Raw genomic sequence first — 19116 nt, 5'->3', positions numbered from 1 at the left:
AGCACCCATACAAAAGCCAGGAATAGCCATGCACACCTCCAACTCCAGTGTGGGTGGGTGGGTGGGTGGGGGGCAAAGCCAGTTTCACTTAAAAGAGAGCAGCTTCAGATTTAGTCAGACACTCTGTCTCAAGAAGATAAAGTGGAAGAGTGATAGAGGAGGACACCTGATGTTCTCCTTCAGCCTCACACGTGTGCACATAAGGCACGTGCATACTCACATGCATACACATACCACACACACAAAGTGTAGATGGGACTATTACTCACTTTGCTTTAGAGATGAATTTGTAAGTGTCATTCCAGTAAGCCAGGAGATCTGTTGCCTCTTCATCATATACCCGGATGTTATGGTACTCAAAGACTCCAGGGAAGAAGTTATCTATCTCTCGAGTGACATTCAAGATATACCGCACCCTGTGAGGAAACCAAGGGAGAAATATGTGTTCTGCTACTCAGGCTAGATGCAATTTCCAGCACTGTATTTGCTGTGTTCAATATCTAAATACCATTTCCAGTTTATGTATGATTACACACTGTTGTCTATGATAGTCTTTTGGAAAGAGGCCTTATATTTATGCCTAAGAATTAAATTGAGACTCAAAATCTAGCAATTTTTCTGTCACTAAAGTTACCAAGAATATAATTTTATTTTCTTTTTTTTCAAGGCAGAGTCTCACTCTAGCCCAGGCTGACCTGAAACTAACATTATAAATAGCCCTAAACTGGCCTTGAACTCAGGGTGATTCCCCTACCTCAGCCACCTCAGTGCTGGAATTAAAGGTTTGTACCACCACATCCAGGCTAACAAAATTTTCTTTAAAAGTTATTTGCATAAAATGGGACAACTGACATGTACCCCAAGGGCAGGGGAGAAAAAGAGTAATTTCCTTTTTATTTTATTAAATGCCAGACAAAATCATTAGATTTTGTTCTACTACTCTCCCTAAACTACACGAAAGGCCAATGAGGCCAGAACTGGGAGGGTCAGAAGAAAGCTGCACTTGAAATTCCCTCAACTCTCTCTGGCTGAATTCCCGGCTGCTATGCCAGAAGAGGCAAGGCATCTAACAGTTCTTCTCTAAAGAGATGCTTGCAGAAAAGGTTTCTTTATCAAAAATTTCTTCTGTTATCTCTCTCTATGTACCACCTCAATAAATGCTTGCGTTTAATTACCAAAAGTTATTTCTCAAGGCTTTGTAGACTTAGAGATTAAGAGTTTCTTCCATCATAAAACAGGGACACATCTCTGTAGAAGCTGCTTCCTTCTCAATCAAATAAGGGCTCCACAAATTCAACCTCTCAAGTCAAAAACATGTCTATAGGAAGAGAACAAGCTCTAACAAACTCTGGTGGTCAGAATTCTTCTGGACATGAATTATTTTATTTATTTTTATTGACAACTTTCATAATTATAGACAATAAACCGTGGTAATTCCCTCCCCCCTTTCCCTTTACAACACTCCACTCAAATGGAATCACTTCTTAAGAATATTTTTATTTATTTAAGAGAGAGAAAGAAGGAGAAAGAGTCAGATAGAGAATGGGTGCTCAGGGCCTCCAACCACTGCAAATGAACTCCCGATGCACGTGCCTCTCTGTGTATCTGGCTTACGTGAGTCCTGGGGAATTGAAGCTGGGTCCTTTGGCTTTGCAGGCAAACACGTTAATGGCTAAGCCATCTCTACAGCCCCTGGCATCACTTTTAACTTTGCATCAAAACCTACAAATAGAAGGCTTTTCTTTCTTTTTTTGAATTTGAGAAGCAAGCACATCGTAGGAATGTAAAATGATGCTACTGCTATGGAAGATAGCAACTTTCCAGAAGGGTAAACACAGTTACCACACAGCAATTCCCCTTAGGAATAAACCTAAGAGAAATAAAAAACATTAGTCCACTTAAAAACTGACATACAAATGGTCATAGCAGCATCATTTATGACAGCAAAAAAGTGGTTGCCAGTTGATGACATCAGTGGCTTCTAGGGATTAGGGAAAAGGACACGGACTTTGGAAGGGGTACATGGTTTCTATTGGGGTTGAAAGAATGTTCTAAATCAATTGTGGTATTGTTAGCACAATTCTGAAGCATTTACTAAAATCTACTTAATTGTACATTTTAAATGAGTTCATTATACTGCACATGAGTTATAATAAAATGTTTAGAAGGCTGAAGGGATGGCTTGGCGGTTAAGGCGTTTGCTTGCAAAGCCAAAGGATTCCAGTTCAATACTCCAGAACCATGTTAGCCAGACACACAAGGGGGCACGTGCCTGGAGTTTGCAGTGGCTGGAGGCCCTGGCATACCCATTCTCCCTCTCTCCCTCTTTCTCTGTCAAATTAAAAAAAAAATGTTTAGAAGAAAAGGCAAACATCATAAAATAGATAAAATCAAACTCCCACCTCCAATCCCACATCTAGACAATGAATTATGGCACTATCTTTCCAAAGACAGACAGAGCTTTCAAATCCTTCACAGCTGACAGCAGCCACTGCTAAGTGGTACTGAAACCCTTCAGCAGTTTATGTGACTTCATGTAGAGTAGTACTTGGGTTAGTTTTTATAGTTAGTAGCCTGGGTGGAAATGACTTTTTGTCACTTGAAAAATACCATAAGTCATTCACAGGGGACAGTACATATGGTTTTTGAGAATACTCCTATGAATTATAATTCTTCACATACTAAGATAAGAATTATTGAATGTGAGAAATAAGATCTAGCCAGGTGTGGTGGTGTGCACCTTCAATCTGAGCACTTAAGAGGCAGTGGTAGGAGGATCACTGAGTTTGAAGCCAGCCAGGGACTACGTAGTGAATTCTAAGTCAGCCTAGGCTAGAGTGAGACCCTACCTGGAAAAAACACAACACAACAAAACAAAACAAAACAAAACAGGAACACAACAACGAAATAAGAGTTAAGGTGCTTGCCTGCGAAGCCAAAGATCCCTGGTTCAATTCCCCAGTACCCACGTAAGCCAGATGCACAAGGGGGTACATGCATCTGGAGTTCGTTTGCAGTGGCTAGAGGTCCTGGTGTGCCCATTCTCTCTGTTTCCTCTCTCTCTCTGCTTGCAAATAAATGAAAGAAAATTTAAAAAAAGAAAAGAAAAGAACGAAATCCAGGTATGGTGTTATATGCCTTTAATCCTAGCACTTGGAAAGGTAGGAGGATCGCCATGAGTTCAAGGCCACCCTAAGACTACATAGTGAATTCTAGGTGAGCCTGGGCTAGAGTGAGATTCTACCTAAAAAAAAAAAAAAAAAAAATCTAAAAAACAGAAAAAAAAAAAACAAAACAGGGGCTAGAGATGCCTTAGTGGTTAAGGCACCTGCCTGTGAAGCCTAAGAACCCAGGTTTGACTCCTCAGAACCCATGTAAACCAGATGCACATGGTGGCACATGTGTCTGGAGTTCGTTTTCAGTGGTTGGAGTCCTGGCATGCCCATTCTCTCTCTCTCTGCCTCTCTTTAATAAATAAATAAATAAAATGTTTTAAAAAGCCCCCCCCCCCAAAAGAAATAAAATCTAAGTAAATGTGTATGCATATACCCATTCTGTTTTTCAAGACAACTAGATACAGTTGCATTTTGTAGTTTAGCCTTATAAAAAAATAAATGATGATATGTTCCACAGTGGGGTGATTATGGTAACAGTGACAGACTATATTTCAAAAAGCCAGAAGAGATTTTGAAACTTTTTACCATAAAGGAAGATAAATGTTTTAGGAGAAATATATACTTAGCTTGATTTAAACACTACATAGTATGGCATACATGAATCTAAATATCACCTGGAACCAGTTACTGTATACAGTTTTTATCCATCAGTTTTAAAAAATATTTATTTTTATTTATTTATTTAGTAGAGACAGACAGAGGGAGAGGGAGAGAGAGAGACACAGAGTGAGAATGGATATGCCAGGGCCTCTAGCCACTGCAAATGAACTCCAGGCATATGAGACAGATGGGTCTCATTCTATCTAGGGTAATATTTGAAGCCAGAGTGTATGTATGTATGTTGTGATTATAATGCACTGGAAAGCATTAATATGTCAATCCCCAGATTTTATACTGAAAATGGTATGTAGGCTTTCCAGGATAATGAAATTTTTAAAGCTTCCCAATTTTGGAAGCTATCAAAAACTCTGCTGGGCTGGAGAGTGGTTAAAAGAACTTTCTTGCTAAGCCTAATGGCCTGGGTTTGATTCCCCAGCACCTATGTGAAGCCAGATGCACCAAGTGGCACATGCGTCTGAAGTTCGTTTGCAGTGGCACAAGGCCCTGGCATGCCCATATTCCTGCTCCCTCTCTAACAAACAAATAAACAAATAACTAGTATTTTAGCTAGGCATGATGGCACATACCTTTGATCCCAGCACTGGGGAAGCAAAGGTAGGAGGATTGCTGCGAGTTTGAGGTCAGCCTGAGACAAAAGAGTCAGTTCCAGGTCAACCTGGGCTACAGTGAGGCCTTGCCTAGAAAAAACAAAAATCAAAACAAAAAACTCTGCCCCACTCCCAAATAAAATATTAAGTAGACATCTATAGATAAAGTAGATTCTAGACTGGGATGCAGTTCAGTGGTGGAACATTTGCTTGGCATGCAAGGCTGTAGGTTCCCAGTAACACATTAAAAAAAAAAAAAAGATAAATTAGTCAACATTGTTTTTCTGGTCTGTCTGAGGTCCTCAGACTTCAGAGGTCCTTTCAAGGATCCTAGCAGGCAAACAATTTAACTAGGTGTAAGCTTTCCCAGGCCAAAGAGGTACCCTAACAACTAGATTGTACTTACCAATAATTTAAAATTCCCAAGTTACATTTGTGTATCTTCAACTAAGCAACTAGATTTTCCTCTTTGGAATTCTTAACTTCATTTTTATCAATTATGAAATTCTGGGGTAGAAGGGGAAGTAGGGAGTATGCATGATAACATCACTACTTCTAAGTCCCATGATGAAGAGTCAGCAAAGCCAACTTCAGGCATGATGGCTCCCTTTCCCTCCAGCATAGTGCATGCTAGAAAGCTCTACCTCTGAGTGTCACCTCTGCCCCTAACCTTGGATTTAATGAACAACAAATGATTGAACATTGCTTTTTAATTTTATTAAATGTATTAATTTGTGAGGGAGAGGGAAAGAGAAAGAACAAGAAAGAATGGGTGTGTCACAGCCTCTAGCCACTGCAAATGAATCCCAGATGCATGCATTACCATGTACGTCTAACTTATGATGGTTCTAGGGAGTCACACCTTGGTTTTTAGGCTTCACAGGGAAGTACCATAACCCCTAAGCCATCTCTCTTGCCCTGCACATTGCTTTTGAGAACCTTTCACTGACAGAATTGATCCTTCTTGGGTGGTAGGAGGCCCAAACAGTTGGGAAAATAGCTGTTTAAAGTTTTATAAAGTTATACCTGATTAGAATCAACTGAAGCAACTCTAAGAATTAAAGTACTCATTCATACTTTTTGATGGGAAAATATTAAGATTAAACAGAGAATTCTGTCTTATGGGAGTGTCAGCAATTGCTCTGTATGCTCACCCTCGGTTCTGTAAGTCCTCTAAGTTGGAGGCATTCCATTCTGAACCCTATGGAGCCAAAAAGATAAGGTTAGGGAGCATTAGCAAATTAACTAACAATACCTGACAAGGAGTACTGTGGGAAATAAGCAGAGCTCCTAAAAATAGGGTCAATAACATCTACTCAATATTCTCTAAATGCCAGGTACCACATCTGGTTTTTCATAAGTGATAAATTTATTTATTTTTGTTGTTTTTGACATAAGTCTCATGTAGCCCAGGTTGGTCTAGAACTTTCTGTGTATACCAGACTGGCTTCAAACTCCTGATCCTCTTGCTTTTGCCTCCTAAATGCTAGGATTATAGGCTTGAATCACTACACCTAGTATTCATATTTAATTTTTAAAAATTTATTTATTTTTATTAGAGAGAGAGAGAGAGAGAGAGATAGAGTGCGAATTGGTACAACAGGGCCTCCAGCCTCTGTAATCAAACTCCAGATGTGTGCACCATCTTGTGTGCATGTGGTATGACCTTGCACACTTATGGCACATTGTGCATATGGCTACTTAGGACTTGGAGAATTGAACATGGGTCCTTAGGCTTCACAGGCAAGCACCTTAACTGCTAAGCAATCTCTCCAGCCTGTATCTTTAATCTTTTTACATGAGAAAAGTAGTTCTCAAAAACTTCACATCAGAGCTGGACGTGGTGGTGCACACCTTTAAGCTCAACACTTGGGAGGCAGAGGTAGGAGGATTGCTATGAGTTCGAAGCCACTCTGAGACTACACAGTGGATTCCAGGTCAGCCTGGGCTAGTGTGAGACCCTACCTCAAAAACAAAAACAAAAACACAAAAAACCCCACAAAATTTAAATCATTTTTGGTTAAGATCACAGAGCAGCTGGGCGTGGTGGTGCACATCTTTAATCCCAACATTCGGGAGGCAGAGACAGAAGGATCTTCAAAGCCATCCTGAGGCTACATAGTGAATTCCAGGTCAGCTTAGGCTATAGCGAGACCCACCTTGGAAACCCCCCCTCAAAAAAAAAAAAAGATCACAGAGCAGGTAAAGTGTCTTTGGACATGATCAACCACTCTAAGTTATTATATAACTTATAATATATCTAACTTATATAACTTATAATATATCTAAGTTAGATATAATAATGTTATTCTCACTCATAATAATTTTATTTTTTTCCTCTCAGCATCATGCATAATACTTTGTACATAATATTTATATACTCATTTTCTAATTATCTCCTGTACTGTAATATTAGCACCTTGAGGGCAGAAATCAGGTCTTCAGTTCTCTATGGAAATCTGCACATTGTGCATAGTGACTGGCACCAAGCAGGTGCTCAGTAAACATTTGCTGAGCAAACAAAGTAGTAGTAAGACAAATTCATACCCACATCTGATTTGAAGGCCCACATTTCTACAGGACTTGCCTCAAAGCAGCTGAAGTTGAGAAGAAAGGATGTGTATGTGTGGTTTACAAGAATGAAGTGACAACTGTTAAATAAAGGAGGAAAAAAGTAGGGCTTGGTAGCTCAGGCCTGTAATCCCAGCACACTGAAAGCTGAGACAAGAGGACTGTTGAGAATTATTGCTGAGAATTCAAGGTTAGCTTGGACTATTACAGTGTGTTCTAGGTCAGTGTGAACTACATTGTCAGCAGGTCTCAAAAAACCAAAAATCGGGCTGAGGAGATGAATCAGTGGATAAACTGCTTGTTGATCAAGCTTAAGTACTTGAGTTCAACTCCCAGATCCCATGTAAGCAGCCAGAAGCTGGTAGGCTTCTGTAATCCCAACATGCTGACAGCAAGATGGGAGGTACAGATAGGAGAATTTTCTAGAAGATCATAGCACAACAAAGAACAATGAGATTAAGAGATAAACTGTCTGAAGACAGGTAGATAGCAAGGACCAACTCCCAAAATTGTGCTCTGACCCCTACAAGCATGCTATGGCACGTGTACACTAGCAGTAATACACAAACATGCACACAGACTCACAAATCCTAGATAAGTAAATAAATAAATAAAGGAAGGATATTTGACATGGAAAAAAATTTAAGATAAGTATTAACAGTAAATGACAGCCTCTACAGATTATCTGGGGGACACTTTACTAGTATTTTGCCACATCTACCTTATCATTATTTCTTCTTTTCTTGAAATATATAATTGCACCCTTCCCCCAGAATCATTTCAAAGCAACTTGAGGATGACACCATACTTGAACATGTATTGTCTAAGAAAGTTTTCATACACATTACCATTATTACAACCAATATATAAAATAATAACACTTAACCTAATGCATTATCTGTGTTTCCACAACTCTTCTCAAAAAGGCTTTTTTTTTTTTTTTTTTTTTTTTTTTTAAACATGGGGTTGTTTCAAGGTAGGGACTCACTCTAGTTCATGCTGGCCTCAAACTCATGGCAACCCTTCTACCTCAGTCTTCAGCCCTCAGAGTTCTGGGATTAAAGGGATACACCACTACACCCATCAGTCTTTTTGTTGTTGTTGTTGTTATTTTATATATTATAGCAAGTTATATATTCTTTTATCCCCTTGCTCCTGCTCTATTTCTCTGGGGTTATGATATTCACTGTGGGGTCATGAAGGCCTCAGTTCAGTTGGTGTGGAGTAGCAGGGGGGACCATGCTTCAGGGTATTCATACCCACCCTGTGGCTCTTTAAATCTTTCTGCCCCTTCTTCCACATTCTGAAGGCTATGTTCAATCTGAGCAAACTAGCCTCCACATCCTAGGCCATGGCAGACCTGTTGGCAGTCTGATTTGAGTTCTCTGTAACCTATGAATTTCTGCTTTGGTGGCTTTTGATTGATCACTGTGTCTGTCACCATCACCTCGGAGCTAGTTGTCAGGCTAGCAGTAAGAGCAGTGTTCATGTTGCCACTTCCTTTGCAATTTTTCCTGGGCACGGGCTGATGTGGTAGAAATGGCATGTCTCCTAGTAGGCAATTGCCAGCCCCCCCCTTTTTTTTGAGGTAGGGTTCCACTCTAGCCCAGGCTAACCTGGAATTCACTCTGTTGTTTCAAGCTGGCCTCAAACTCATAGCAACCCTCCTACCTCTGCTTCTCAAGTGCTGGGATTAAAGATGTGCACCATCACGCCCTGCTGGGATCATAGTTTGAATGTGCCTACCATGCCTCCACTCACTATCTTCTCTCATGCACAACACTCCATACTTGCCTTGCCATGCCCATTCAATTATTCATATGTATTTTTGTCATTTATGATAACATTTTTGTAGACTGCAGGTCTGTTATGTTGAAGACTTCTGTATACTATGGATTTGTCATTTCTTTTTTAAATTTTTATTTATTTATTTGTATGTTTGTACACCACATGCATCAAGGCCTCTTGCTGCTGCAACTGAATGTCTGTGAGGCTTTATGTGGGTGCTAGGGAATTAAACTCAGGAAACAAACTTTGCAAGCAAACACTGTTCACCACTGAGCTATCTCCCCATCTCCTGTCACATGATTTTCTGATGATTACATTCAGTCAAAACTTTTTTTTTTAATGAGAAAGAGAGCGAGGGAGAATTGGCCTTCAGCCACTGCAATTGAACTCCAGATGCATACGCCACCTAGTGTGCATGTGTGACTTCGAGAGTTGAACATGGGTCCTTAGGCTTCACAGGCAAGTGCCTTAACCACTAAGCCATCTCTCTAGCCTGTATCAAAACATTTTTGGCAGAGCTGGGCATGGTGGTGCACACCCTTAATCCTAGCACTCGGGAGGCTGAGGTAAGATTCCTGTGAGTTCAAGGCCAGCCTGAGATTACATAGTGAATTCTATGTCAACTTGGGCTACAGTGAGACCCTACCTCAAAAAACTAAAACAGGGGCTGCAGGGATAGCTGAGTGGTTAAGGCACTTGCCTGCAAAGCCAAAGGACCCAGGTTCAATTCCCCAGGACCAATGTTAGCCAGATGCACAAGGGGGCACATGCATCTATAGTTCATTTTCAGTGGCTGGAGGCCCTAGCGCGCCCATTTTCACTCTCTCTCCCTCTTTGACTTAAATAAATACAAATTAAAAAAAAACTAATACAAAAATATATTAAAAACTAAAATAAACAAATACATTATTGGCAAACTAATTACAAGGGTGATGTTGTGTACTCCCCACTCTACTACATTAAACTAGGAAGCACATGAATGTCAGTTTATCCTATTTGTCATGCTGAATTTGAACTCTATACCTTTGTACCTGCTACATCACTCTATTGGAAAGATTTCTGTACAATTAATTAGTTATCTTTGAAGTTGTGTGAATAACTTTTATCCTCTGGTTTTGGTATCAATTGCTAAATTTTGTCCAAATTAATTACTTTATCAGATCTATAAAATGGTGTTCCTGCTGCATTTTAGATGGCATTCTTCTATGAAAGACAGCTTTATGTAAGTATTTCTCCTACCTTTTGTTGGTTTTTCAGTCACTATGGACTGGACTTTGAAAATTTTTTAAAAATACATTGTTTTCACTTATGAGAGAGAGAGAGAGAGAGAGAGAGGGAGGGAGGGAGGGAGGGAGGGAGGGAGAGAATGGGTGTGCTAGGGCTGCCACCTGCTGCAAACAAACTTCAGATGCATGTGCTACCTGTGCATCTGGCTTATGTGTGTTCTGGGGGGATTGAACCTGAGTCCTTTGGCTTTGCAGGCAAGCGTCTTAACTACTAAGCCATCCCTCCAGCTCTCTTTTTGTATTTAGTATTTTATGATCCACTCACATCATTAATTAATTGCCCTGAATTTGGCCTGTGGGAATTTCACCAAGCTGGATCCTTCTGCTATGCTTAGTGGCACTACTATGTAGCCCCAGCATTTAGGATCATGAGGCAGAAAGATGACAAGTTCAAGTATTACCTGGGCCTCAGAGTGAGTTCAAGGCCAGCCTGGGTAAATTAGTGAAACCCTGTCTCATAATAAAAACAGCTGGATTGGCTGGGTGTGGTGGCACATGCTTTTAATCCCAGCACTCGGGAGGCAGAGGTAGGAGGATCACCAAGAATTCGAGGCCACCCTGAGACTATAGAGTGAATTCTAGGTCAGCCTGAGCTACAGTGAAACCCTACCTCCATAAAAGAAAAAAAAAAAAAAAAAAAAAAAAAAAGCTGGGTTGGGGATGTAGCACAGTAGTAGGTTTGCATTGCCAACTTGTCAAATTTACCCCAGCATCTGAGAAACCCTCCCAAACTAGCTCCTTCTATAACTAGTCTTTGAGTACTTCCCTGTTTTCATTTTCCCCTTGCATGTGTGTAGACATGTTTGTATGTGTAGGCACATGTGCGTGGGCACAGAAGTTATAGGCTAAAACTGGGGATCTTCCTTCTTTGAGACAGGGTCTCTCACTGACCCTATTTCATAGTAATTCAGACTAGTCAGTCTGGGACCCCCAGAAATCCCTTGCCTCCACTTTCCCAGTGTTGGGGTTACAGCAGATATACACCATGATGTCTGGCATTTCACTTGAGCTCCGAAAATCTCAATTTAGGTTCTCGTGCTTGTGCAGCAAGCACTATACCCTTTGAGCAACATCTCTAGCTTACGCCCTGGTTTCTGGAGTGGATAAGTTATTTTGTAACCATGACATAGGCATTTATTAGCGACACTTGTAACTATAAGTGTCAGTGCTTCTAAAGCTTATTTTTCTTCTAGGAGGGTCTTATTGTAGCTCAGGCTGACCTGGAATTCACTATGCATCTCAGGGTGACCTAGAAATCATGGAGATTCTCCTACCTCTGCCTTTGAGTGCTGGGACTAAAGGCATGATCCCATGCCCAGCCCTGATTTTTTTTTTTTGTTATTTTGAAGTAGGGTCTCACTCTACTCACTCTAGCTCAGGCTGACCTGGAATTTACTATGTAGTCTCATGGCAGCCTCAAACTCATAGTGATCCTCCTACCTCTGCCTCCCGAGTGCTGGGATCAAGGGCATGTGCCACCATACCCAGCTCTGATTTTTTTTTTTAATGTTTATTTATTTATTTGAAAGTGACAGACAGAGAAAGAGGCAGAGAGAGAGAGAGTGAGAGAGAATGGGCACGCCAGGGCCTCCAGCCACTGCAAACGAACTCCAGATGCATGCGCTCCCCCTTGTGCTAACATGGGTTCTGGGGAATTGAGCCTTGAACCGGGTCCTTAGGTTTCACAGGCAAGTGCTTAACCACTAAGCCATCTCTCCAGCCCTGATTCTTTTTGTTTTGAGTATGTACAACTTTTGTGTCAAGAAAATCTGTTATAAATCTGTAATCCCAGCACTTGGAAAAATAAGGGAAGATTGTGAGTTTTGATACCAGTAAAGTCTGTATATGTTATCAGTGAGAGAAATAAAAGTAAGCCTGCAGTTTCAGCTTCTACTTCCACACCTTCAGTTTCTATGGATAAGTCTTTCCATGCAATAATGACTTATTTGCTTCTGTTCCATCTTATAATTGTCTAATTAGGGGTCACTTAGGTGTCCTTATTCCACTGGCTTTCTTGGAGTATACCCCTGTAATTGGGTTCATTATTCCCTCCTTCAGTAATGAGATCAGATCACACATATACCTTGTCCCATGCCTGGCACACTATAGAGAATCAACAATTTTTTTTGTATGAGTGATCAAATAAGTAAGTAATGTACTCTGAAAACGGTCAACTGTTACATAAACATTATCTTTTTATATTACAGGTGACCTCAGTCTGACTGTTGAACTAGGAGATCTCAAAGACACTGTGTAGAAGCTCCATTTAAGAAAATGTCAGTAAGTGATCTATACAGATGAGGGACAGAATGACAACTTGCTTTCAAAAAGCATGGAAGGTTCTGAAGGCTATGTTCAATCTGAGCAAACTAGCCTCCACATCCTAGAACTCCAAAGTACTTCATGGAGGCAGACACCAAACAATGAAGGTCAAGCAACTACGTTAGAGCCAGGGAAATGTGACTACTCCACTTCTTAATTTAGAAATCTAAAGCCTCTGCAGAGCTCTGTCCAGTTAGATGGAAATAACCACGATGTGTTAAGAAAGTACATGTTTTAAGATCTACCTGTCCAGACAGAACTCAACACAACAATATGAATTGATACCTATCCAGAGGCAAAGTAAAGGCACTGGTTACTGACTGAGTGAAGCTATATGAAGTAATGTGGGCAGTGGTAAGGGCTGCTTCAGGTTTAATATGAAAGAAATGAAGTCACCTTGGGGTAACTGCATTTCAGTTCTCAATACAGATGCCAGGAATATCAGCTCCCTGGGGTCTTCCAGAGACAATTTTTTTTTTTTTCGAGGTAGGGTCTCACTCTAGCTCAGGCTGACCTGGAACTCACTATGTAGTCTTAGGGTGGTCTTGAACTCAAGGTGATCCTCCTACCTCTGCCTCCCGAGTGCTGGGATTAAAGGTGTACACCACCACACCCAGAGAGACACATTAAAAAAATAATAATATCAGGCTTATAATAACATAATTTCATAGGGGTTTCCACTATGTTTTATGTAATTTTACGTACCATGCTTTTTTTTTTTTTTTAGTTTTTCAAGGTAGGGTATTAATCTAGCCCAGGCTGACCTGGATTTTGCTATGTAGTCTCAGGGTGGCCTTGAACCCAACCATTTTAATTTTAACAAAGTCCTGGTATTAAAGGTATGCACTACCATACCTGGCTAAAGTCTAATTTTTATTTGAAAAGGAAACACTCTTCTAAAAAGGATTTAGGGCTGGAGAGATGCTTAGTGGTTAAAGCACATGCCTGTGAAACCTAAGGACCCAGGTTTGATTCTCCAGGTCCCACATAAGCCAGATGAACATGGTGGCACATGCATCTGGAATTCGTTTGCAGTGGCTAGAGGCCCTGGCGTGCCCATTCTCTCTCCCTCCCTCCCTCTCTGTCTCTAATAAATAAATAATAAAATCTTTTAAAAGTATTTGGTAATGTCGAATCTGGAAAAAATGCTGGGTGTAGTGGCACATGTCTTTAATCCCAGCTCTTGGGAGGAGGCAGAGATTGGAGGATCACCATGAGTTTGAAGCCACCCTGAGACTTCACAGTGAATTTCAGGTTAGTCAGGGCTAGAGTGAGATCCTGCCTGGAAAAACAAACAAACAAACAAACAAACAAACAAACATCTAGAAAAAGACAATCTGCAACAAAACTTCTGCTACTTTTTTTAATGTGTGAGCAAAGCTAATATGTGAGTATTCTGTGTTTCCCTTGTTTAACTAACTAAAAACAGCAACAAAAAGTTACTTGCTTTTCTGTAAAGGTTCTATCTTTACATGAGTTTTCAGGCTTTACAAGCGAGTGCCTTAACCACCAAGCCATCTCTCCAGCCCTATTTGTTTATTTAAAAGGAAGAGAAAGAAACAAACAGTATGCCAGGACCTCTTGCTGATATAAATGGATTCCAGATACATGTGCTACTTTGTGCCTCTGGCTTGACATGGGTACTGGGGAATCGAATCTGGGCCAGAAAGCATGACTAAACCACTGAACCATCTCCCCAGCCCTCTCCTTTTTTGTTTTTGTTTTTTGATGTAGGGTCTCACTCTAGCTCAGGCTGACCTGGAATTCACTATGTAGTCTCAGGGTGGCCTCAAACTCATGGCAATCCTCTTACCTCTGCCCCCCAAGTGCTGGGATTAAAGGTGTGAGCCACCTGCATGGCAGTCTTCTTTTCTTAAAAAGTATTATTTATTTATTTATTTTTGGTTTTTCGAGGAAGGGTCTCACTCTGGCCCAGGCTGACCTGGAATTAACTATGTAGTCTCAGGGTGGCCTTGAACTCACAGCAATCCTCCTACCTCTGCCTCTTGAATGCTGAGATTAAATGTGTGCGCCACCATGCCCGGCTAAAAAAAATTATTATTTTTATTTATTTATTTGAGAGAGAAAGAGAGAAGGAGGAAGGGAAGAAGGGAAGGAGGAAGAGAGAGAGAGAGAGAAAGAGAGAGAGAGAATGTATCTGGAATCCATTTATATGAATGGGTGCACCAGGGTCTTCAGCCAGTGCAAATGAACTCCAGATGCACGTGTTACCTTGTGCATCTGGCTTATGTGGGTCCTGAAGAATCGAACCTGGGTTCTTTGGCTTTGCAAGCAAGTGCCTTAACAGCTAAGCCATCTTTCCAGCTCCCTCTTTTATTTTTCTTGTTTATTTTTTATTTTTTTAAAATTTATTTATTTATTTATTTGAGAGTGACAGACACAGAGAGAAAGACAGATAGAGGGAGAGAGAGAGAGAATGGGCGCGCCAGTGCTTCCAGCTTCTGCGAACGCACTCCAGACGTGTGCGCCCCCTTGTGCATCTGGCTAACGTGGGACCTGGGAACCGAGCCTCGAACCGGGGTCCTTAGGCTTCACAGGCAAGCGCTTAACCGCTAAGCCATCTCTCCAGCCCCCCTCTTTTATTTTTGAGACAAGATCACTTACTGAACCCAGAATTCACTGATTCTGCTAGACTAGCTAGTAAGCAAGCCCCAGGGAATCCTCTTGATTCTCTCTGTGGCAAGTGCTTTACTTACTGAGTCATCTCCCAGCCCTCCACATCCTTTTAAGGTGTTAAAGTTCATTTTCAGGGCTAGGAATGTAGTGTAGTACTAGAGATTGTGCCTAGCAAGTATGAGTCCCTATACTTACCTTTAGCACTGAAAAAATAAACCACTAATCAAACAAGGAGTTGGGGAGATGGCTAGGGGTTAAAGGTACATATTTGCCAAGTCTGCAAGCTTGGGATCAATTCCCCAGCCACCCATTTAAAGGCAGATAGGCATTTGTTTGCAGTGGTAAAAGACCTTGGCCCCCCACAAATAAACAAAGATTTACAAACAAACAAGTTTAATGGTGAAGTATTCTAGTTTGCATATTTGGTCACTTTCTAACATGGGCTCTTGATGGTCATAGGCATTTGCTCTTCATAAAAATCAATAGGGACCTGGGCGTGGTGGTTTACATCTTTAATCCCAGCACTCCAGAGGCCGAGGTAGGATTGCCATGAGTTCAAAGCCACAAGTTCAAGGCCACCCTGAGACAGCAGAGTGAATTCCAGGTCAGCCTGAACTAGAGTGAGACCCTACTTCAAGGAAAAAAAAATCAGTTGGGTTTCATGAAAACAGTTGGGGACAGGGCCCATTTGAATGAGTGACTAAGTTTTCTAAAGGTAACTCAGATTCTTTCCAACAATATAAAAACAGGCTACTTTTTAGCCCTTGTGGAAGTATCCATAAGAGAAAACAAAGTTAGGTGTGGTGGTGCAACACTGGGGGGCAGGGGATCACTGAATTCTAGGCCAGCCTGAGACTACATAGGGGAATTCCAGGTTAGCCTGGCCTACAGCGAAGGCCTACCTCAAAAAAACAAAATAAACAACAACAGCAAAAGACAACAGTCAGGTAGCTGCTTTCCCCATAGGAAGGCCAGTCCAAAAATAGCAACACATGCTGGCTAAAGTACTGGAAAAGATCCCCTGCCAGCTCACAGCTTTGCATGAGTAATTTCATAGCTATGATCCACTATGAATCAAACTAGAGACATACATAGTCTAGAATGTCAACAGATTAACTCAGGGCACAAGCTTTCAATGGCACAAATGCTGACTGCCTGGTGAAATAAACTGAATCTTCAGAATGAGGTGATTCAGGCTAGTCAGTTCCTGTGTGTATTCCTCCTCTCTCTTGTTCCCCAGCTTCTAATCATTTCATAGTTCACAAATGACCACCAGAGAAAGGAAGTGAAATTCAATCCAATTGCTTTAGTTCCTTGTTAACATTTTTCCTTCTAATTACTCTGGACATAGAAAGAAATGTATTGGCTGGGAATCGAACCTGGGCCTCCTGCCTTGTTAATATTTTTAGTCAAAATGGGTAGGAAGTGGAAACAAAAATGTTTTAGGGCTGGAGAGATGGCTCAACAGTTAAGGCATTTGCTTGCAAAACCTAAAGGCCCAGATTCCCCAAGTACCCAAATAAAAGCCAGATACACAAAGTTGTGCATGTGTCTGGAGTTCATTTGCAGTAGCAGGGGACCCTGGTATGCCCATTCTCTCTCTCTCTCATTCTCTCTCTCTCTCTTTCCACTTGCAAATAAATAAAATAATTTTTTAAAAGTTTTATTTAAAAAGATAAGGTTTTAGTACTCTTCCTTGATTTAAATTATCCTTGTTCCCACTATTCTATACAGGTGAATAAGAACCATTTTTTTTCCAAGCCCAGGCTGACTTGGAATTCACCATGTAGCCTCAAGATGGCCTTGAACTCACAGTGATCCACCTACCTCTGCCTCCTGAGTGTTGAAATTAAAGGCATGTGCCACCACAAGAACTTTTTAAAAATTTATTTTATTTGAGAGAGAGAAAGAGAGAGAGAGAGAGAGAGAGAGAGAGAGAGAGAGAGAGAGAGAGAGAATGAATGGGTGTGCCAGGGCATCCAACTGCTGTAAACAAACTTCAGATGCATGCACCCCATTGTGCAGCTGGCTAACGTGGGTCCTGGGGAATTGAACCTGAGTCCTTTGGCTTTGCAGGCAAGTGTCTTAACTGCTAAGCCATCTTTCCAGCCCAAGAACTTTTAACATCAGAAGCTTTCCTAATTTATCTTCTTTGAGATTGCTGGTTTAGTCACTGAATTTTTGCTAATTATGAAAAGTAGTTTTGTTTTTGGAGGGGTACCTAAAAATGCAGCTACAAGGTTGTATGTATTTCAAAGTCCAGGATTGGGATGTAACTTAATGGCCAAGCATACGATTAGCATGTATCAGGCTCTGGAGTTAGATCTTTAGCACCACACCTATGCCTGTAGAAAAAGTACAATACACTTGCAGTTATAAGTAGTTCCTACCTTCTCTGCTCAAATGTATTAGTTCCTAGATATATTTGGCAGCCTTGAAAGGACAAAAGGATTATTTGATTTGAGTATACTGTATTGAAACAATAGCATAAGGGGAGAAAACCCTGATTTGTAAATATCCTTGGTATAAAGATTCCCATCATAACCAATCTAAATCTACCAGATTTTTCTAAATGAGAAATTGGAGATGAACAGTAGCACACTATTGAATAATATTTCTGAGCTGAAGAAATGGCTCAGCAGTTAAAGGCACTTGCTAGAAAGCCTGAAGGCCTGGGTTTGCTTCCCCAATGTCTATGTAAAACCAGATGCACTAAGTGGCACACATGTCTGGAGTTTGTTTGCAGTGGCAAGAGGCCCTGGCATGTTCATTTTCTCTCCCCCTCTCTCACTCTCCTCGCAAATAAATTAAACGATATGATTATTTCCACCAAACAAAAGATATAAATAACCATAAGAGTATAGATAATATCTATAGTATTTAGTAGGAAAATATAAGGAAGTGATGAGGTCTGAGTACTGATTACTTTTATTTGAAGTTACATTTTATTTAAGTATAATAAAACTTAACAAGCCGGGTGTGGTGGTGCACACCTTTCATCTCAGCACTTGGAGGCAGAGGTAGGAAGATCACTGTGAGTTCAAGGCCACCCTGAGACTACATAGTGAATTCCAGACCGACACCCCCCCCCCAAAAAAAAGTAACAATGACCTCCCAGCATATCACTTAAAGTGGTCCTAAAACTTACCAGGAACACATGTTCAAATATTTGTGTAGGACTATCCATCTGACCAAGGATCACTATCATTTCATTATCTATAAATTCTTTGAATTCCCGCAAGTTGCACACCATTTGCATTTCCAACTCTGTTCGTATCTGAAAGAGAGGTGACATACTGTATTAATCTCTGCAGAGTTACTCTACTTTCACCCATGCTCCATTTTCAGCCCCACACCCACTGTCTCTCCACACCTAGCTCAAAGCAGGCAAGACTCAAGGTCTCTTACCTCTTTGGATGTGATATTCTCCAGATCTTTCTGCATCATTATCTCCCTTAATTTGGTTTTAATTAGCCTTTCTGTTCGCTCACGTTCAGTTGGTCTGAGAATAGACAAATGGTGATTTTTCTAAGCAGAATTTGACCAAGTTCTATTACTCACAAATTTATATTGTAGAGTCATAATAAATGAGAAGTATACCTTAATGAAAGTTGATTTTATCTGGGTATGATGGTGCAAACCTGGAATCACAGCACTGGGAAAGCTGTGGCAGGAGGAACACTAATTTTGAGGTTAGCCTGGGCTACACAGTGAGACACTGTCTCAAAAAAACAAAAACCATGGGCTGGAGAGATGGCTTAGCGGTTAAGGCGCTTGCCTGCGAAGCCTAAGGACCAAAGTTCAATTCCCCAGGACCCATGTAAGCCAGATGCACAAGGTGGCACATGCATCTGGACTTGGTTTGCAGTGGCTGGAAGCCCTGGTGTGTCCATTCTCTCTCTCACTTTGCCTCTTTGCCACTCAAATAAATAAAAATAAAACTATTTAAAACAAAACAAAACAAAACAAAAAAACAACAAACCAATCAGACAAAAAAGTTTTATTGTCAAAATATATAGAATGCAAACATGTATATATTATTACTTGAAGAGGTTCTATGTGTCTAAAGGCCCTTAAATACACTCATATTGTAGGTCTATAAAGGAGCAAAGACAAATTGGGTACACT

General features: G+C 40.8%; 1 protein-coding gene across 1 annotated transcript in view; it reads right to left on the bottom strand.

Moving 5' to 3' along the window:
* Window positions 1–19116, bottom strand: part of Ssh2 (slingshot protein phosphatase 2) — a 345428-nt gene that overhangs the window by 23464 nt on the left and 302848 nt on the right. The window contains exons 9-12 of the mRNA XM_004667880.3: window positions 18397–18490; window positions 18137–18265; window positions 5539–5585; window positions 270–416 (exon numbers count right to left, since the gene is read on the bottom strand). Of these exons, the coding sequence (XP_004667937.1) occupies window positions 270–416; window positions 5539–5585; window positions 18137–18265; window positions 18397–18490 (417 nt within the window). The remainder of the gene's footprint in view (window positions 1–269; window positions 417–5538; window positions 5586–18136; window positions 18266–18396; window positions 18491–19116) is intronic.

This window comes from Jaculus jaculus, chromosome 9 (genome assembly GCF_020740685.1).
Source record: "Jaculus jaculus isolate mJacJac1 chromosome 9, mJacJac1.mat.Y.cur, whole genome shotgun sequence".
NCBI classification, from domain to species: domain Eukaryota; kingdom Metazoa; phylum Chordata; class Mammalia; order Rodentia; family Dipodidae; genus Jaculus; species Jaculus jaculus.
This window is presented reverse-complemented; position numbering and strand designations above follow the sequence as displayed.